We start from the raw sequence: 20849 nt of genomic DNA on the forward strand, positions 1-20849 counted from the left end.
CTACACCCTCCCCGCCTGTCAGCAGGAAGCCTGATGGTGCTGCAGCTGCACTGGGTTCTCTGCTGCACGGGCAGGAGAGGGGGGAACTGAGCTCTTCCCCCCCCCCCCCCAAGGAACAAGAGCATGCTGCCTGGAGACTTTCCCTGCTGTAGCAGGGTGCCAAGCCAGGTATGCGTTCCCCCTCATGCCCAGACCCTGCACCCATATCCCCCTCACTACCCTTCCCTCACCAAGAGTCCACATTCCCAGCTTGCTCTGACACCCTGACCCCAAGCTCCCTCTTGTACCCTCCCTCCTTGCCAGACAACCTGCCACAAGTCCCCTCTTGTACCCTCCCTTCTGGCCAGACATCCTGCCACAAGACCCTCCTGTACCCTCCCTCCTGGCCAGATAACCTGCCACAAGTCCCCTCTTGTACCCTCCCTTCTGGCCAGACATCCTGCCACAAGACCCTCCTGTATCCTCCCTCCTGGCCAGACACCCTGCCCCAAGACCCCCTCCTGGCCAGACATCCTTCCTCAAGACCCCTTCTGTACCCTCCCTCCTGGCCAGACACTCCGCCGCAAGCATTCTCCTGTACTCTTCCTACTGGCCAGGACATTGCAGATCATCTTTGTGATTTATACACAAACATTATGAAGTATTTTCCAACCATAAATGACAACAATAACTGGATTTGAAATCCATTAAGTATAACAGGAAAGCCAGTCAGTTGTTCTATGAAAGATTATGAAAACCTAATCAAAATCACTTCAGATTCCTAATTAATACAAAAATGTAAAGACATTTCTCTGATTACATTTTGGGGCGGCTTTTGTCAAGAATATTCAGCTTTATCAAGACATGGACTTCATCAATTTTTACCCTTCACAAGCACATACCTGTGTGAAACTGGGTTCTCGAATTATGCAGCAACAAAAACAAAATACAGAAATCGACTGAATGCAGCTCCAGATATGCAAATTCAACTTTTTAGAATAAAATCAAATATAAAAATAATTTGCCAAGAAAAAAAGAAAAACCACTCTTCACATTGAAAACTGCCAATATAATTCATATTAGTTTTTTAGCTTTATTTTTTGTACACATTAAATGTGATTTTTGTTTTTAAATATGTCCAATTAAACTGAATGTTGATCTCATGACCTTATTTAACATTTATTCATTATTACTATCCTTACTTATTTGTGGTCTACTTTTTCAGCTCCATATACCAGAGACTAGATTGTCTTCTTGGGGGGAGAAGGGGGATTGTGGTTTTTTTCTCCCTGGGTACGCTAGGCTCAGCTGGAGGGGTTCTGAGTTTAAAAGGGTTCCGTGGCCAAATAAAATTGGGAGACACTGACCTAGACTGTAAACTGCTCAGGGCAGGGATTGTCCCTGGCTGGGTTTTGTGCAGAGCCCGGATCTCACGTGGGGTCTGTCAGGGCGACTGATGCAAACAAGTAATAACCATAAATTCTAGTCCTCAAATCTGTAGTAACAGCCACTTGTAACCTCCCTTCTCCAGTCTGAAGGCAGCACATTCCCATAGCCAGCCTGCTGCTGACCCATATCCCTCCCATTGGGTAACGGCCCCTCATTTCCTCTGCGGGGGAGGGGGGGCTGGGTCTAAAACGATTCCGCTGAGCATCTTAGAGAAGTTTCTCTCAGCCGGTGTCTCTAATGACTTGCTCTGTTGCCTCAGTTGCCCCTGGCCAGAGCATTTCTTTTGTCACAGCCTCTCCTGGGAACAGTCAGGGAAATTAGCCAGTGAGTAAAACCCAGAGTAATTCCCAGCAGACAGGGCAGCAGTTCCCTACCTTGTACTCCTGGGCAGCCTCAGCTATGGGCAGCACCGTGTGCTCGCGGTGAGCCCGGGACCTGTCGCACACCACGCAGATGGGGGCTTGATCCTCCTCGCAGAACAGCTTCAGCGCCTCCTGATGCTCCTCACACACCCCGCCCCCGCCTGCCCCCTTCACTACCTGCAAACTCAGCTGCTTGACTAGTTCTACCATGTTTGCCAGTGGCCTGTTGGGCCGGAGGGGGCCCTGCTGCACCGGGTCCCTGCACTGCGGGCAGGAGGCAGCTGGGTTGGGTCCCTCCCAGCACCGGCTGAGGCAGGCACGGCAGAAATTGTGCCCACAGGCTGTGACCACCGGGTCTGTGAAATACTCCAGGCAGAGGGGACACGTCGCTTCCTCCTGCAGGCTTTTTACAGGGCTCGCTGCAGCCATGGCTCCTCTGGGCTGGGGAACAGGGTTAGTTTCAATTTCCTGAGCTCAGCCTTTGCCCCGCCTCCAGCAACTGGCTGTGCCCCTCCCTGGAGCTGACTCAGGTTGTTTGCTGGATTGGAAGGAGCCAGTGAGGATAACACAGCCCTGGAGGCTTTGGTGAGCAGTGTCCCACTAGGGCTCTGGCCCTGGCACCCACTCCTGGGATGATGTGGAGGGTCCCTGGGGCATCACGTTTCCCAGAGTCCACCGGGCTGGGCTGATCAGCTCCCAGAACTGTGTGTGTAAGGAGCGAGAGTGAGGCTTGTGCAGAATTCATTGTGTGATGTGGACACACAAAGTAATAGTTGAGTATTTGTGTGTATCTACTTACATGCTCCCAGTTGCAGTTTTACCATGTTCAATTTTCACAGCAGTGGGAAAAGTTAGGGGGAGGGGCAGGCAATATTTGGCTCAGACAGTAACTATTCAGTGACAGACACTGAGATTCAAAGAGTAAACCACAAATTGTCAATGTGACTCCCAAAACAGACTAAGTCAAGTCCTTGAACTCTAAGAAGTTCTCAGGCAGCCTCTGTTCTTTCTGGGCCTGTGTGTAACTTTCAGTTCCTATGAATGGAAAGATTTGTCCCTCAGTTTGTGAGTGGACAGTGAAATCGAGGTTCCCTGGCATCTAAGAACAAAGGTCTGCTCCCTTCAAGCCCAGTGACACCCAATTCTCAGGCCAAACGCTTATTCCAGCTGAAATCCATGTTTCAAGGGCCTGATTCTGACGTGCGCTAAGGCTGCTCTGGCTCCTTCTAAAGGAGCGTCAGTGTCAATAACCCTGCTGATATTAATGACTTTACGGGTCTCATGCACACAGGAGCTGCCAGGCTGGGTCAGACAAAGGCCCCTCCAGCCCAGTGTCCTGTCTGCCGGCAGTGGGCAATGCGGGTGCCCCAGAGGGAATGAACAGAACAGGGATCCCCAAGTGAGAGCCCAGGACACTTCAGTGCTGGGATTTGTAGGATACTGGGGTGTCTGTCAAAGCCCCGTGGGATGAAGTGGGAGGTTCGGAGGGTTGTGGGGGGCCCATAGGGACGATTGTAAGAGACTTGCAGGAGAGGTTGCGGGGGGCTCGCAGGGGGGTGTCACGATCGCAGGGAAGGTTGTGGGGAGGTCACGGGGGTGTCACGGTCGCAGGGAGGGTTGTGGGGGGCTCGCAGGGGGGTGTCACGGTCGCAGGGGAGATTGTGGGGGCTCGCAGGGGGGTGTCACGGTCACAGGGGAGGTTGTAGGGGCTCACAGGGGGTGTCACGGTCGCAGGGGAGGTTGCGGGGGGCTCGCAGGGGGGTGTCACGGTCGCAGGGGAGGTTGCGGGGGTGGTGGCAGGGGAGATTGCGGGGGTGGTGGCAGGGGGGTGTCACGGTCGCTGGGGAGGTTGTGGGGGCTCGCAGGGGGTGTCACGGTCACTGGGGAGGTTGTGGGGAGGTCGCAGGGGGGGTTGGGGGCTCGCAGGGGGGTGTCACGATCGCAGGGGAGGTTGGTGGGGGCTCGCAGGGGGTGTCACGGTCGCAGGGGAGGTTGAGGGGGGCTCGCAGGGGGTGTCACGGTCGCAGGGGGTTGCGGGGGGCTCGCAGGGGGTGTCATGGTCTCAGGGGAGGTTGCGGGGGGGCTCGCAGGGGGTGTCACGGTCGCAGGGGAGGTTGGGGGGCTCACAGGGGGGTGTCACGGTCGCAGGGGAGGTTGCGGGGGGGGTCGCAGGGGGGTGTCACGGTCACAGGGGAGGTTGTGGGGGGGCTCGCAGGGGGTGTCACAGTCGCAGGGGGTTGTGGGGGGCTCGCAGGGGGTGTCACGGTCGCAGGGGAGGTTGCGGGGGGCTCACAGGGGGTGTCACGGTCGCAGGGGAGGTTGTGGGGGGCTCGCAGGGGGGTGTCAGGGTCGCAGGGGAGGTTGTGGGGGGCTCGCAGGGGGGTGTCACGGTCGCAGGGGAGGTTGTGGGGGGGCTCGCAGGGGGGTGTCACGGTCGCAGGGGGGTTGGGGGGGCTCGCAGGGGAGTGTCACGGTCGCAGGAGGGGTGGGGGGCTCGCAGGGGGGTGTCACGGTCGCAGGGGAGGTTGTGGGGGGGCTCGCAGGGGAGTGTCACGGTCGCAGGGGGGTTGGGGGCTCGCAGGGGGTGTCACGGTCGCAGGGGAGGTTGGTGGGGGCTCGCAGGGGGTGTCACGGTCGCAGGGGAGGTTGCGGGGGGCTCGCAGGGGGTGTCACGGTCGCAGGGGGGGTTGCGGGGGGCTCGCAGGGGGGTGTCACGGTCGCAGGGGGGTTGTGGGGGGGCTCGCAGGAGGTTTCACGGTTGCAGGGGAGGTTGTGGGGGGCTCGCAGGGGGGTGTCACGGTCACAGGGGAGGTTGCGGGGGGCTCGCAGGGGGGTGTCACGGTCGCAGGGGAGGTTGCGGGGGGCTCGCAGGGGGTGTCACGGTCGCAGGGGGGTTGCGGGGGGCTCGCAGGGGGGTGTCACGGTCGCAGGGGGGTTGCGGGGGGCTCGCAGGAGGTTTCACGGTTGCAGGGGAGGTTGTGGGGGGCTCGCAGGGGGGTGTCACGGTCGCAGGGGAGGTTGCGGGGGGCTCGCAGGGGGGTGTCACGGTTGCAGGGGAGGTTGTGGGGGGCTCGCAGGGGGGTGTCACGGTTGCAGGGGGGGTTGTGGGGGGCTCGCAGGGGGGTGTCACGGTCGCAGGGGAGGTTGCGGGGGGCTCGCAGGGGGTGTCACGGTCGCAGAGGGGGTTGTGGGGGCTCGCAGGGGGTGTCACGGTCGCAGGGGGGGTTGTGGGGGGCTCGCAGGGGGTGTCACGGTCGCAGGGGAGGTTGCGGGGGGCTCGCGGGGGGTGTCACGGTCGCAGGGGAGGTTGCGGGGGGGCTCGCAGGGGGTGTCACGGTCGCAGGGGAGGTGGCGGGGGGCTCGCAGGGGGTGTCACGGTCACAGGGGAGGTTGCGGGGGGCTCGCAGGGGGTGTCACGGTTGCAGCAGGGTTGCGCGGGGGGGGGGGTCCCAGGAGCTCCCTGCCCCGGCCCAGGGCCCGGCCCCCCCGCACGTGCCGCGTGTCTCGGCCCAGCCGGGGTGACACGTTCTGGGCCCGGGCTCCGGGTCTGGGCGGGGGGCGGGGCCCGAGCTCGCGCGCTCCCGCCGCAGGGTCCCGAGCGGCGGGTCCGTGTCACGCGCCAGGAGGCGGGGCCCGTGACGTCGCTGTGGCTCCGCGCTCTGATTGGTTCATGGAGCCCCGGATCCGGCCCCCTCCCGAATCCCTCGCCCCCCGCCCTCAGTGTCTCTGGCGCAGCCCGTCACTCCCGGCGCGGCAGCTGGGCAGGGGAATCCCCGTCACCCGGGCGCGAGAGCAAGGGGCGGGGCAATCAACGTCATTGATGACGCCATACGGGGGCGGGGAAATCGCACGTCACTAGGGCCTGACAGCCGGGGGTTCCCTTGTCACTCGGGCTTCAGAGCAAGGGGCGGAGCGAGCAACGTCACTGAGGGGAGCCCCTCGGTCTGAGCTAAGCCCTGGCGCTGGACTCTCATCGGAGTCATTGACCCGCTGCGCATGCGCGGTCTGACCGTGCCCGCCCCATTCCCTGCGTTCCCGGCCGTACCCCGCGCCGCGCGCCCTGAGGCGGGAGCCGTTGGGAGGGGCCGTTGGTGCCGTTACTCGCTGAGGGGCTGGCCGCAGCGCAGCGCGAGGGAGCTGGGGGGAGGGGCTGCGACTCCCCGGCCTGCGCTGCGGGTGGGTCCGGCGCTGGGGATCGGCCCCCCTCGGGCTCTCGGCCCCTCCTGATGCTCCCGCCAGGCGGAGGGACTGTGGGGGGGATTTGAACACGGGGGGGGCCTGGCTGGGCAGCGGGCTGAGGGGCGCAGGGGGGGGAGCGAAGCTTTTGGGGTTTTTTTGGTTTTTACTTTTGATTTTTTTGTATCCTCAGTGCTGGTGCCTCAGACCCCCCCCCCCGGGCCTGCCCCCCCATTGCTGAGCGCAGGGAAGTGGCTCCCCAGCCCAGAGGCAGCCATGGCTGCAGAGAGCCCCGTGGAAAGTGTCCGGGAGGAAGCGCCGCGTCCCGTCTGTCTGGAGGATTTCACAGCCCCTGTCGCTCTGCAGTGTGGGCACAATTCCTGCCAGGCCCCCCTCAGCCCTCAGGGCAGAGACACTGAGCAGCAGGGACCCCTCCGGCCCAACCGTCAGCTGGCAAACGTGGTGGAACTAGCCAAGCCGCTGAGTTTCCAGGCAGCACAGAGAGCAAGATGGGACGGGGTTTGTGGGGAGCACCAGGAGTCCCTGAAGCTGTTCTGTGAAGAGGATAAAACTCCCATCTGTGTGGTGTGTGACAGATCCTGGGATCTAAGGATGGCGCCTGTACAGGAAGCTGCCCAGGAGTACAAGGTACAGAGTTACTGTCCAGTGTGATGGGAAATAACATTGGGTTTTAATTACAGGCTCATTTCACTGACGGTTACCGGGCCCAGGTGTGGCACAGCTCTGTAAAGCCTTCATGGTACAAGTGATGCTGTAAAAAGTAAACGCTCTGGCTTTGTGGCAACTTACATCAAGTCTTTACAGATACCTGATGTGGGAAATGTTTCTCTGAGGCTCTGAATCCTGAAACCCAGCCCTCACTGGTGGCAGAAGGGGTGTTTGCACAAGGGAAGTTAACAATCAGAGAGGTTTAGATCACAGAAGCAACAGGCCACTTGGTCAGTGAGCTGCCTTGGGACTGGAGAAGAGGAGGTTACACGCTGTTACTGATTGGAGGAACAGGACTAATAATCTGGCATTTGCCTTATAGACCCGCAGTGGCATCTGGGCCCTGCACAACACCCAGCAAGGGAAAATCCCTGCCCTAACTGGTAGGGACCTAGCTCCCTGCCCCTCAGCATCACTGAACAGTGATGAAGTGTGCCCCTTATGAAGGAGAGATGCTTGATAAAGCCCCAGGCCCAGCAGGGAGAGGAGGTTTCCCGCTAAGATGCTGAACTCCTGGGCTCCTCCATGAGGGGTTAAACTCTGATTCGGCAGCTGGCACTAGATGAGGTTGCTGGACTGGATGCTGTGTGGGGCCCCCAGTGCCTTCACTCCACCCATAGCAGGGTTTCAGGAAGCACAGGTCTATGCCAGGCAGAACTGGGATTCAACTGGATTGTAGCAAGAGTTCAAACTGGTTAACTGATGAGCTAATGGTTATTGGTGCCAGTTACTGGTTAAACTTCCCACTGTCCCAGCAGTGCCCGCTTGCCTCTGGCAGCTACTGTCAGTCTGCAGCTGCTGGGAGTTCCTATTGGCCAGCAGTTATTGTGGCTGTCCCCAGCAGACCTTGTGAGAGATCCCCGATACCAGGAGAGCCTATTTACACTACCAGCCCTGCCTGTCAGCAGGGTAAAAAATACTGTCATTGATAAAATTGTAATCGGTTACATGATTAGTATTCAGTATCGGGGGGTAGCCATGTTAGTCTGAATCTGCAAAAGCGGCACGGAGTCCTTATTGACTAACTGAAGTGTAGGAGCATAAGCTTTCATGGGCAAAGACCCACTTCGTCAGATGCATGTAGTGGAAATTTCCAGAGGCAGGTAGAAATATGCAGGCCAGAATCAGGCTGGAGATGACAAGGTGGTGATTAGTATTGTTAAACATTTTTACCTCCCTAATCCGCACCTGCATTGTTCTTTAGGAAGGTGCCACCACCGATCTGTTCTCAACCTTTGCAGGTGTCCTCCTGCATCCTCAGAGTATGTCTACACCACATTAACTAACTCGAATTAACGCGTGTACACACAAAATGCAGTTTGAATTAGCGTTTTGCTAATTTGAACTACTGCATCCACGCTGAGTGAACACAGAATCGGATTTAAGGCCGGCTGGAACCAGGTCAGGGGTATCTTTGTGTGGCTGTTGCCTGAGGCTGAGGCTTGTGCTTAAGGGGACACAAACATAACCCCCCTTCCCTCCCCCCCTTCCCCCTCTCCCCAGGCAGCCAATGCTCCAGTGTCCCTGCTTGATTTCCTGCCTTGCTGCGGGACAGCAAAGCATTTGTGTCTCGGAGTGCTCTGGTTGCTCTCACTCAAGACACCCTGGCACTCTGCAACATGGAGCCAGAGCAGCCCCTGGGCACTCGGGTGCGTCTTGTGGATGCGTTGCTGTCAGCCTGGCTGCACCTGCTGCAGGCTGCCATCCAGGACATCCATTGGAGGGCTGTCAGTATCCAGGAGGCCCTGCAGGAGAGCGTCCACCCTGAGGAGCACTCAGCCTCCCTGGTCTGCCTCACTGGGGGCTTGTGCCTCATTCCTCCCTCATGTCCTTCCGCTTACCCCTCCTTAACCCCCCTTCCTGATGTCCAATAAAATACCTGTATTTTCATGAACAAAAACTCTTTATTTAACAAAACTGGGGGGGATGAAACCCTGGTGAGAGTTGGGAAAGGAGGCTGGAGAGGGGAGGAGGGAGAGGGACACCTGGGAGGAAGGATCTGGAAGGGGAAGGCAAGGGGAAGAAGGGGGAGGAGAACCTCAGGGTTGGGGGGTCTTCCCGGCCCTCCTGTCTCCCAGCACTGCGTGTGGGGGGGCCTTGGCGTCCCCGAGGGGGCGGGAGGGGGAACAGGTGGCGGGGGAGGAAGAAGAAGCGGGGAGGGGGAGCAGGAGTCAGAGGAGGAGTGATAGCTGGGGCAGCCACAGGGGCTGGAGCGGCAGCCGGCACCAGTCTCTGCACCAGAGTCTACAGGTTGTCGTGGATGGCACGGCCCTGCTCCAGCAGCTCCTGCAAGCCCTCCTGCTGCAGGTCTTCCTCCACCCAGCGCTCCTGGCAGCAGACCTGCCTGACATATAGTGCCAGGTGCTGCCAGTGATACTCCTACAGGTGCCGGGTCATTCTGCTGGCCTGGGTGCGGGAGGCTGTCTTGGGCGGGGTGCTGCGCCCTGCACTCGCAGCTGGTGCAGCTGTGGAGAAACAAGAGACCTGCTCAGTTATCCCTGGGGACACAGTGGGTGAAACCCTGCCCCGCTCTGCAAGCTGAAGACGGCAGGTCTCCGCACCATCATGTCCTGCTATCCCTGGGAGTGTGAGCTGGCCCAGGACTGCACCCATGCCCCTGTGCTGTATATTGTGTGGGGGGAGGAGGGGAGATGTGCCCTGCTTCTGCATAGAGGGAGCTTCTGGAGAGAGGGCATTGTGCAGTGTCTCTCCCCGGGGTCAGAAGCATGTCATGTGCCTTCATACATACATGCGTGTGGGTAACAGGCCAGGGCCCCTGTGTGGCACATGCACAGGTTGCTGCATGATCTGTGGTCAGCAAGGACCACATGCGCAGTCCCTAGGTTTCCCCCCACACACACACACAGAAGGGGACAGTGATGGCACTCACATGTCGAGCCTCCCTGGCCTCGGACGACACTGGCGACAAGCTTGCTGAGATGGCTCTGGGTGCCAGGTCGCACGGCAGGCTCCTTCCAGGCTGTGATTCCAAATTAACTTTGCTGTGTAGACATACCCTCAGTCTTCTCCTGTCTCTTTTTCTATGGACAAACCCACATCCAGGGCTGAGTCCCTGCTGGACAAGGGCAGAGTTCCACAAAATTGGGACTCAAAGGCAGATAAATGGGCTCCCAACATCCGATGGGGTTTGCCCTCATGCATATATCTGTTTCTTCAGGAAAAATTGGAGGCCCATTTGAAGGCTCTGAGGGAAGAGAGAGAAAAGCTGCTGAGAAGGAAAACAACAGCAGAAGGGAAAAGCCAGGAGTATCTGGTAAGTGCTTGTGGCTATGGACCAGCAGGGACTGGCAGAGGGAGAGCTGTGTTCAGAGGCAGACTCCTGCGTGGCCTTGGTGAGGTTGGGCTTGTTTGTGTTTCTCCAGGATTATGGATTGCTGGCTGAGATCCATGTGTAGACAGGCCCTGAACATCCATGTCAGCATGAGTTCATGTCCAGCCTTTGTGGCTTTCCCAAGTGAGCTGAATGTCCCCTGAAGGGCTGTCTGCTCACTTGGTGCATTAACATGTTTGCTTCTTTTTCCTCCCTGGGTATCTCTGTCAGGCTGGTGCTGAGTCCTGCCTCCTGCTGCTCTGGGTCTGAATTCCCAGAGGCCATGAATGACAGAAGATGTTGCCCATGACTGAGGGACATGGGTCAAAGGAGATGCTGGGAGAGACGCCTCTGCCGAGTAACCACAAAGTAGAGTCAAATGTCACACATTTTAGGTTTTTCCAAGAAATTCTTGCTGCTGCGCGCTGTTCCCCATGAAAGAGCCCTGGGTTCTGTCCATGCCCCTCACCAGCCCTTTCCCTGTTTTCACACAGAAATGGACCCAAGCCAAGAGGCAGATGATTGTGGCTGAGTTTCAGCAGCTGCAGCAGTTCCTGGAGGAACAAGAGCGACTCCTGCTGGCCCAGCTGGAGAAGTTAGATGAGGAGATTGGGAGGTTCCAGACTGACACTATCAGGAACCTCTCCATGCAGATTTCCCGCCTCAGCGAGCGGATCGGTGAGCTGGAGAGGACGTGTCAGAAGCCAGCAAGTGAATTCCTGCAGGTTAGACTGAGGGAGAAACGTCCCAGCTCCCCACACAGGGAAGGGAGGCTCCTGAATCACAGGTGCTGGGGTCCAGCCGTCAGATCTCAGTATAATACCTTGAGCATTGCTGCCATGTGAGTGACTCTTGTGCTTTGTAGAGTTGCAGGCACAGATCTATTAAAGATGGCAAAGTCCCATTCACTCAGTGGATCCATGTTCCTGGGACCAGGGCAGGGCCTCTTCCCATGTTTGCAAAATCCCTTCTGTGAGGTCCCCTGTGTGTGTCCAATGGGGCTGAGATTCTTTTCTCTTTCTTTTTTCTAGGACGTCAGAAGCATCCTGAGTAGGTACGTGGTTCTCACTTCCCCCACAGCGCAGGGAAAGGGCTTGGAACTGATGTTAGCACCACATCTCCCCAGGGCTCTCTGACTCGTTTAATTCTGAGGGTCTCATCCTCGCACTTTAGACTTTGGAATTCCCCATTCAGGGCACAGTCTGACCTCAGGTGTTTCCTAGAGCTGTCACCTCCCTGGGGACTGGCTGTTCAGGACTGGGGTGGAACATGGGCCTGTCACTGCTGGGCACATTCAGCCCAGAGCAGCAGGGACCAAGAGTCTGTCCCACCTGAGGGCTGTTTGGAGACCTGTGTGGAAGGAGCTGGGGAGGGGGGAGCTGGTGTCTCAGTCTAGTCCCTAGTGGACAGATTCTTTCAGCCCTTCACCTGGGAACCTTCTGTCCCTCGGTGCCTGGGCCAAGGAGTAAGTTGGCTACAGAGGCTCAATTCCCCTTTAGTCCCCCAGCCAGTCTCCCCAGACCAGAAGTGAAGAACAGCAGTGGGACCTTTCAGGGGAAGGTTGCATGGCCATGGGATGTGTTGTCCCTGCTCTCAGGCTGGGAGAATTGGAGGAATTCTAACTCCAGGCCTGTTAGAGCTGAGACTTACTAGCCAGAACTTATCAACAGTAAACTAAATACAATCACATGGAATTGTTTCTGTCCAGGTGTGAGACGGGGCAATTCCAGCTGCCAGAGATTTCCCCTGAACTGGAAGAACAAGTCCGAGGTTTCTCCCAGAAAACGATTGCATTGTCAGAGACTCTGAGGCAGTTCAAAGGTACCTGGAAGGGAGGGATGAGGGGAAAGTGGTTCAAGTATCTGAGACTATTGAATCTGGCCTCTGAAGCCAACCTTCCCCTGCCTCAGTTCCCACATGGAGAATGACGGCCCCATCACACTGCTCTCTTTAGAGACACTGAGCAAACAGACCCAACTGCTTGCAGAGAGAGCCAGGGGTTTGCAAACTCTGAACCTCCCATTCTGAGATCAAAATGGCTAAAGTTACTGTGATGGCCACATGTTCTGTCACCACAGCTCCAGGTTATGATAAGAGGCAGTAAGTGAATGAGAAACCAAGTGGGAGGGGGTGAGGAGGGAAGAGTAAATCTCATTTACAGCTTGTCTCTCCTGGGACAGGTGTGAGGCTGCAGGGATATTGGCTCCTTTGCTGGGAGGTGCCAGAGTGAGAGAGGAAATGAAAGTTTCAGACTTGCATACTAAAAACCTGAGTGTGTGTGTATCTGGTCTCTGATACAATTGAAATGCAGAGTTCAAAGTGGGAACATTGTTATAAATAAGAGAACCTGGAATCTCACTCTCTTATTCCTTCCCCCACCAGACACTCTGCCCTCTGCACTGGAGAGAGGAAGATTAAAATCTCTGGGATCTTTCAGACAACGTGAGTTTGCAGGTGGAGATTCTTTAAATGATGAGAAATTCCTCTGAAAACATCTTCATGTGATTGTTATTGAAGTTACCAACCAAACCCAGTGACCATGGTGCACACAGCCCTAAATCTCATACACTGATCAGTGAGGAGCCCCAGGGGCACTGCATGGGGACCTGCAGACACTTTGAGAAACACTGATCTACAAGGTGTGATGCGAAAGGGGTGAAGTTAAAGCACAAAACGGACGGCACCATCAGGCTCAGAATTCACTGTTCAGTCAGTTTCAATATGGGGTTGGTTTCAAACAATAAATAGGCTGAAAGGCTGAGAGCTGACTGGCTTCCTCGGTATCAGTTTGCTTATGGCGAGAAACTGCTGGATACGCAAGGGCTCTTCAGTCTAGTGCAGGCCAGGGCAAAATACAGCCTGTCTAGCTCGCCAGGTCATAGGATGCAGCCCACTGATGCTTGGCGAGCCATGGGCTAGTTCCAAGCTTGCCATTTCCCACATGCAAGCCACTTCACCAGAGGTGAAGTGGGAAGGCTACAGGCTCTGCTTCCACCCCCAGGACAATCTCATTGGCTGGTTTCTGGCCAGAAAGGAAGCACTGTGCTCCTTCCCCTGTGGCTCAATTATTCACTCACCCACATGGCCCCACAGCCGGTGTGAGGGTTGAGCAGGCTCCCTGCCTGCCTCAGAGAGGTGCTTGGCTGCTGGTCGGGAGTCACTCAGGTAAGTCTCCTGGCCAAAGCCTGCCTCTGGCACCCCAACTTCTCCTTTCCCCATCTAATTCTCTGCCCCCCACTCCTGGCTCCCACTCCACATACCCAAACTCTTGGTTCTTTTCCTGCCTCCAAGTAACCCTCGTCTCTTTATTTGTCCACTTAGCCGCTTCTCTAAATTAACTTTAAATATCTCATGAGTAGTCGCTAATCCAGTGCCGTAAATCACACCTGCCTCCTTCACCCAAACTCCTTCTCAGATCCCTCTTTCCCTCCTGCATCCCAACCCCTTACGCAAAGCTCCCTTCTTCTCGCAATGTCCATCTCATACTCTCTATTTCCTGCTTAATGTCTTGGAAGAGTGCAGCTCTCAACCACTTTCCAAAATCTTGGTGTGCCCTCCCCCTCCCCCAATCAAAATGAATTGCCCACACCTGGTCTAGTGGATATAGTTCAATGAGAGCCAGTAACTGAAAGCTGCAGCCGGAAAATTTCAGGCTAGAGAGAAGGCACAACTATTTGATGGGTAAGAGGATTAGCTGCTGAAACAAATGAGCAAAATTCTCCATCGCTTTATGTCTTCCAATCAACACTAGGCGACTTTCTAGAAAACGTGCTGGGGGGGAACAGCTTTGTGCCTGGGTAGCTGGGCTAAGTGTAATGGCTTGTGCCGCAGAGGGGACAGACTGCATGGCTCAAGATATCTTCTGATGCCAGGAATCCATGAATTTTAAGGCCTCATCCTGCAAACACTCGCGGCACACGTTTAATAATATGCATTTCAATGCTCATATGAACTTCCCTTCCTCTCTGTTATGGAGAGGCTTTATAAAGTCTCTGTCAGATAGGAGATACCAAGTTTGGGCTGCAAATCAATCTATGAAGACTAAGGATTATAAATACAGCAGCCCAAATTAAATTAAATCTATGTCCATGTTCAGGCAGATGAATATGTGGCTTCTTAGCAGAAACACTGGGTGCTGAGAACTGAATCCCATTGTTGCAAGCACAGTAATGTAACTCCAGCCAGGTATTGAGAGAAATAAATACAGTTTTCGGATCTAACTTCTGTGTGGTGTTTATGGAATAGCTAGACTCAACGTTTACCCAAAACTGCAGAGTCCAGCATGTTTTTCACCAGGGACAGAGTCTGGACAGAATTAGGGTGTGGAAAGGATTAAAGCCCCTTCTGAAATATCTCTGATTCCCCTTCTCTCCACCAGGCTGCAGAACACCCATGTTTGACTCCAGCTCAGCCCCCGGCCTGCAGAGCCAGGGACAGGAAATATCCGTGGCGGAGCTGGTGAGCTTCGAGGAGGTGGCTGTGTATTTCTCTGAGGAGGAATGGGCTTTGCTGGACCCGGGCCAAAGAGCCCTCTTCAGGGATGTGATGCAGGAGAATTACGAGGCTGTGAGCTGGCTGGGTGAGGATTCCTGTCCCCTTGTGTAACAGAAGCTAGGTGGGCTCTGGAGCAGCTGGGTTGGGTTTGGTTCAGGGTCCCTCATTGCCTGAACCCCCAATATCAGCAGTATCCTGGCTCCTGTGTGAGAGGAGGTTGTGACATAATAGGGGTGCTGCTCTTCCCATAGCCAAAGTTTCATTATTGTTCCCACCATCTTATCCATGTCATGGCTTGGCCGGAGGTGTTAGTGGAAGGGCCTATGCAGGAACGGCAGGTACCAGAGTTGTGGGGCTGGGTGCAGCTGCTCTTAGTGTCTGCAGGGTCCCCTTGTGCTATTGTCCTGAGTCCCAGGAAGGAAGGTGTCAACTCAGAGTCCTTCCCTGCCTCTAGTAGATTCTGTGCAAGCCACAGGGGCACCAAATGGCAGGCCCGACTAGCCACAAGAGGAGGGCTGCTGCTGCTGGCAGAGTTGAACCAAGGCTGCAGAAGGGGAGCTGAGCTGCAGGAGCATCTAGGAGCAGCAGAGAAGCAGCCCAGCCTGTCTCCACCTTGGCTGGCCACAAGAATAGCCCGGCACTGCCCTGGCTGTTTGCAGGAATGACAGCTGTTGTGAGCACCCAGGCACAGTCAGTCAGGATCAGGAATATGGAGCATAGGCAGGGCCTGAAGTGGTCAGCTAAGGATTCATTTTCCTGATCAAACAACTTCTCTTGCCTCCTCCTGGCTCAAGTAGAGCATCTGAGCCCAAGAGCAGGGCAAGTCCAGCCCCAAGGCCCAAGAGCTCTGTGGGTAGAGCCCATAGGGCTCTAGAGCTCTGCTGGATCCTTTCTCTCCCAGCCCTAGTGACCTCACCTGTGGCAGCTCAAATATGAGTCCTGGCTAGGGGTGTCTGTCAGGCCTGAAAGTCCCAGAGCTTTCCCCATATGAGCAGTCCTGCCCAAGTATGGAACAGGCCCTAAGGGAGACTGAGTTGTATCCTGCAGAGTGAGGCAGAGCGCTCAGTTCCCCATGGGAGTCAGCTGGGCTATTCCCAATATGGTGGTGGGGTCGGGGGAGGATGGAATTAGTGTGTCCTGGAATCTTGAACCAGCCAGAGAACAGTCTCTGGAAGGTTGAGAAGGAGCCTGTCTGGGTAGGAGACTCAGATCCTGGCTTTGGAAGCAGGAATGGCACAGACCTTAATGAACAAGATCAGCACTTGGTTAATTGCTTCCCTGAATAGGATTTCCAGGCTCCAAAGCTCATGTGCTCTCCTGGGTGGAGCAAAGTGAAGAGCTGCAGATCCCGGATCTCCAAGGCTGTGAGGAAGGGGAGATCATCAGTGATACCCACACAGGTGAGAAATCAGCTAAACTGACTCAAACCAATGTCTGTGTTCTCATAGCAGATGTTTATTGTGTGTTTTCATCAAGTCTGACTGGCCCTTCAGCCTGTCTTCAACTCCAATCTGAGAGTGCTGGGTGGGGAAAGAGTTATGGGGGAGCAGGGTGAACTCAGTTTAGGATTATTGTATCTTTCCAGCCATTCTTTGGGTGTCTCCCCCATTTTCTGTTCACCATTCAGAATTTTTCTTTCAGCTCAGCACAGGGAATGACTCCTGTGTGGTTTCTCTGTCTATCCCAGCAGGTGATGGGATGCTGAATGAGAACAGTGAGAGGAATCTTCAGGAGGAAGGACCTGAGTGAATGGCTGCATGTGGGGTGTTAGTGGGAAGATCTGAAGGGCATGTTTCTCAGAGTCCTGAGCAAGAGGAAACCTGTATGAGTCAGCATAGCCTACAAAGGCAGCAGGGAAACCATCCAGGAGTGGGACAGGGTAAATCCAGTCACAGGAGCAGAAGGTTAAAAACAAACACAGAAACTGTTCAAAAGAAAATCCCTCATCAACATTCACCTTGTGCTTGCAGTGACTGTGCAACACTTACTAAACATGAAAGAGCCCAAACAGGAAAGAGACCCTTCAGCTGCTCTGACTGTGGGAAAAGCAATGACAGCTCACAGCTTGTTATCCATAGGAGAGCCCACACAGGAGAGAAACCCTTCAGCTGCTCTGACTGTGAGAAAAGCTTCAGTTGGAGGTCATACCTTGTTAGTCATAGGAGAGCCCACACAGGAGAGAAACCCTTCAGCTGCTCTGACTGTGGGAAAAGCTTCAGTCAGAGGTCATACCTTGTTATCCATAGGAGAGACCATACCCGAGAGAAACCCTTCAGCTGCTCTGACTGTGGGAAAAGCTTCAGTCGGAGGTCACACCTTGTGACCCATAGGAGAGCCCACACAGGAGAAAAACCCTTCAGCTGCTCTGACTGTGGGAAAAGCTTCAGTCGGAGGTCATACCTTGTTAGTCATAGGAGAGCCCACACAGGAGAAAAACCCTTCAGCTGCTCTGACTGTGGGAAAAGCTTCAGTTGGAGGTCACACCTTGTTATCCATAGGAGTGACCATACAGGAGAGAAACCCTTCAGCTGCTCTGACTGTGGGAAAAGCTTCAGTCACAGGTCATACCTTGTTAGACATAGTGTTACGCATCCGCCCCGGGGATAGGGGGGAAAGTGGGGGGACTCCCCCCTTACCGACCGGGTTGGTGCCGGATGCGCTCCCTTTATCAATTCAGGCTTTTACTCCTGCTAAGTCCGTCGCACTATGCCTCACCGAATAGCACGGCCGTGGCCCCAATGACCACCCTTTTGGGAAAAGGTGTGAGAGGAAGGGGGTCCAGGCCCGCCCTCACTCCGGACCCCGACCCAGGGCCCTAAAGCTAGGACGCAAGTCCCAGCTAATAACGGGGGGGGGGGGTCTGCGAACCCTAAACTCCCCCGCTCTCGGGTTCCGTGGCCCCGCCCTGGGTCACTGCTCCCTCTCCCCCGAGTCCATCGTCACTCCTCACTGGCCCCCTGGGTTTTACCTCACCCAGGGCCGCCAGTGTCCGATCCCCCACAATCCTTCGGGGGTCCTCTGGGCTCCCTGCTTGCCCCCCCACTCCGGACGGGCAGCCAGCGTTTTTAAATCTGCCGCCTGACGCAGGGGGATGACGTCTCCCCCTACGTCCTCTGTCTGCGCCGCGTTCCCCCGTCGCGGGGGTGACGTCAGTCTCCGCGCGGGGCCGGGCCGACACCGCTTTCCCAGGCGGCGCATGCTGGCCGGCCCGACCCGTGCCTCTCGGCGATCGGGGCGAACCCGGGCTGCGGCAGGCTCCGGGAGTGGCGGGGCGGCCCCGCCACACATAGGAAAACCCACATGTGAGAAACCATTCAGCTGTTCTGACTGTAGGAAATGCTACAATCAGAGGTTACACCTTGTTATCCATAAGATAACTCCTACAGGAGAGAAATCCTTCAACTGCTCTGACTTTGGGAAATACTATAGAAAGAGTTCAAGTCTTGTTGCTTATAGTTGAACCCACGCAGGTGAGAAACCCTATAGCGGTGGTGAACAAAATTTTCTCTGTTGGCACAATCCAGCCTACCTAAGGCTTTGATTCTGTCCACAAGGCAGTACCAGGCCCCACCTCCAAATGAGCATGTGCTGAGGGAGAAGGAGCTTAGCTCCACCCCCTCTACATGCTGTGTAGCCACTAAAGAGGAGGCAGCCCTAGGCTGAGTTTTTGAAACACAACCTGAGGCCAACAGTAGAGGCACTACTGTCACTGCACTGCTGGCCTCCAGGGACACATGGCCATGTCAGGGGTGCCTCTGGGGCTGGTCCTGGGCTGCATGGCTACAGCAGCAGGACCTCCAGTCCTGGACTGAATGGGTGCAGCAGTGGTGCCTCCAGTGTCCGGGGCCGGTCTTGGTCTCTGTGGCTGCTGCAGGAGCAGAGCCTTCCTCCGGGGTGACCAGGACCCTGTGGCTGGAGATTTTGCTGTAAGGGGGCCCAAAGCCAGGTAATATTTGCTGTCATCCTCTAGACACCCCCTCCCAATCTCCTCAATTCCCTTTCCCCCAGCAGCCAGCACCCCCAGCTTGCTCTGACAGCCTCCTTTTTTCTTGTACCCTCTCTCCTGGCCACATACTGCACCTTACTCCTGGCCAGACTCCTGCCTCTTTCTGCATCCCAGATCCTTCCTCAAGACTCCAACCCTTTCTGGAAGCCCCTGTCACATTATTGGATTTTAAGGTGAGCATGCAGATCACTGGTGTGATCACAGTGAACTGTTTGCCCCAAATTTGGTACAAAGTGGGCCATGTGAGGTGTCAAACAAAAGTTGATATTTTGCTGATTCTATGTATGGTATTCGTGTACAGGCAGTCCCCGGGTTACATGGATCCGACTGACATCGGATCCCTACTTACAAACGGGGTGAGGCAACCCCACACTAGCTGCTTCCCCCCAGCAGACCAGGGCGATGCGAAGCTAGCACCCGCCCCCAGCTGACCAGGGAGACGCGGAGCGGCTTTTCTCAGTAGACACCTCAGCTTGAGAATAAAGGACTGAGGGAAGTGAGGTGTGGGAGAATAAAACTGAGCTCTGGAGAAATGTTTGGCTAGAGTTTCCCCTATAATAAGTACCAGTTCCGACTTACATACAAATTCAACTTAAGAACAAACCTACAGTCCCTATCTTGTATGTAACCCGGGGACTGCCTGTACTTGTTTGGAGTTTGTATGGGGAGTTATGACTATGGGCTCTGCTGATGCTATGTATGGATTGCCTGTCATAAGGAAGGAATGTCCAATGAGTGACTATGCTAGTCAGTATGGCTCCAAGGACAATGGCTCTCCAGGTGGCCAATACACACCTGAGGAATACATGTGGAAAGTTGCAAAGCAGGCATGCCCCAGTGGCTGCTGGTATATGAAACAGACAGGTCACTTGACCATATGATTATCTCCAGCTTGGGAGACACCAGAAATGAATATCAAATGCCATGGGGGGGGGCTCCATCTTGTCTTCAGTCTTCTTATCCCAGATGCAACCTTGCTAAGGACAGAGACACGGGAAGGATTGCTGCCAAAGACTTTTATGCTAGCAGTCTGTAACATCTCCGCTAAGATCCTGCATCAAGAACTTACTGATTGATGTACATAATGTATTCTCCTTATCAACCTTACTCTCAACCTTTTCTTTCTTTTATTAATAAATGTTTAGATTCTAAAGGATTGGTCCACTGTGATCTTGTGGGTAAGATCTAAAGTATAAATTGACCAGGGATTCATGGCTGGTTCTTTGGAACCAGGTGGATCTGTTCTGGGTTGGAGAGATTGGGCTCTATAACCCCTCACCTGTGTGTAAGCCCAGGGCTGATTGTGGCAAAGGAAGAGCTGGGGTATCTGAGGGGTTTTGCTCATGAGGCTTCCTGCAGGCTGGACTGGCAGATGAAGTGCTCAGTATGACTGGTTTGTGGCCTGTTTTGGAAAGGTCTCCAGTCAAGGGCTGTCAGCAGTCCTGGTTTTGAGCAATTTGCCCTGAGTGGATTCCCTCAGCAGTGCCCAAGCCTTGCCCGGCCCAGCCCATCATAGCCCTGCCCTCTCTAAACCTTCTGTAGGCTATCGTTGCTAATGGAAACTCACTGTTAATTACATAATTAGTCAAGCCATTTTGCTAGGGCTGCATCTGGAGAGTTGCATGTAAATTATTAAAGAGATTAAATCTTTTAAATTTCTCATGTTAGTTGATCAAACTTTATTGTAAATTAAGTAAGATATTTATGTCCAATACATACGAAGAAAATCAATGTTTTTATTTATTGCAGTGTTGGAGAACCTTTTTTGCATTGGGGGCCACTAACCCACAGAAAAATCAGTTGGCGAACACACAAGTGAGAAGCAAAAAAACTCCTCCCCAAAGCCCCAGCCCTCAATGATGTGGCCCCCAACTAAGACACCTCACTCTTCTGGCATTCACAGGGTGAGGGGAAGAGACAGGGAGTGCTGAGGTTCTGGGCTTCTCATAGTCCAGATTTACTTCCCTGGGGTTCCAGAGTTAGCGGATTTTGTGGCTCTCCTTAGGCTCTAGGGTGGAAACAAAAATGTGCCAACCTGAATCTGCACTAGGCTAGTGCTGTGTGTGTGCCATGTAGCTTCCTGCAGTGTTGTGGACAATGTCCAGGTCCTGTAATCACTCTCCAATATACCTGAGGAAGGTCTCCAAGAAGCCCTGGGCATTGGGTTCCTGCAGAGCCTAGAAGGTAGCCTGCAGGCAGTGCTGCATCAGTAGTAAATGCCTTGATAAGTTTAATCACCGTATTGTTTTGACAGATGCCCCACCCCTCCCTTAGGCCTTGCTCCTAACCCCACTCCCTTCCACCACCAGTGTTACCAAAAGAC

The 20849-nt window shown here is 55.0% G+C and overlaps 4 protein-coding genes across 5 annotated transcripts in view; 2 read left to right on the plus strand and 2 right to left on the minus strand.

Annotated features, from left to right (window-relative positions):
* Positions 1-2274, minus strand: part of LOC142821620 (zinc finger protein RFP-like) — a 244336-nt gene extending 242062 nt beyond the window's left edge. The window contains exon 1 of the mRNA XM_089771043.1: positions 1803-2274. Coding sequence (XP_089627169.1) covers positions 1803-2219 — 417 coding nt within the window. The 5' untranslated portion in view covers positions 2220-2274. The remainder of the gene's footprint in view (positions 1-1802) is intronic.
* LOC142820483 (butyrophilin subfamily 1 member A1-like) overlaps positions 1-20849 on the minus strand; it is a 646031-nt gene that overhangs the window by 4796 nt on the left and 620386 nt on the right. The gene's annotated exons all lie outside the window — the stretch shown is intronic.
* On the plus strand, positions 5210-16343 carry LOC142821596 (zinc finger protein RFP-like). 2 transcript variants are annotated; one of them, XM_089771153.1, is made up of 10 exons: positions 5210-5966; positions 6160-6614; positions 9874-9969; positions 10521-10751; positions 11058-11080; positions 11735-11847; positions 12409-12468; positions 14405-14605; positions 15807-15920; positions 16211-16343. In XM_089771153.1, the coding sequence occupies exons 2-10, from the start codon at positions 6243-6245 to the stop codon at positions 16267-16269; spliced, it is 1269 nt and encodes a 422-aa protein (XP_089627279.1). In that variant the 5' UTR covers positions 5210-5966; positions 6160-6242; the 3' UTR covers positions 16270-16343. The 2 variants fall into 2 exon arrangements, with proteins under 2 accessions (XP_089627279.1, XP_089627278.1); XM_089771152.1 differs by having other exon boundaries at positions 5211-5966; positions 16208-16342.
* Positions 16270-19679, plus strand: LOC149522287 (uncharacterized). Its single transcript, XM_089771177.1, has one exon. It carries the CDS (start codon positions 16270-16272, stop codon positions 17125-17127), a length of 858 nt encoding a protein of 285 aa, XP_089627303.1. The 3' UTR covers positions 17128-19679.

The sequence above is a fragment of the Pelodiscus sinensis genome, chromosome 19 (genome assembly GCF_052426305.1).
Source record: "Pelodiscus sinensis isolate ZL-2025 chromosome 19, ASM5242630v1, whole genome shotgun sequence".
Classification (NCBI taxonomy): domain Eukaryota; kingdom Metazoa; phylum Chordata; order Testudines; family Trionychidae; genus Pelodiscus; species Pelodiscus sinensis.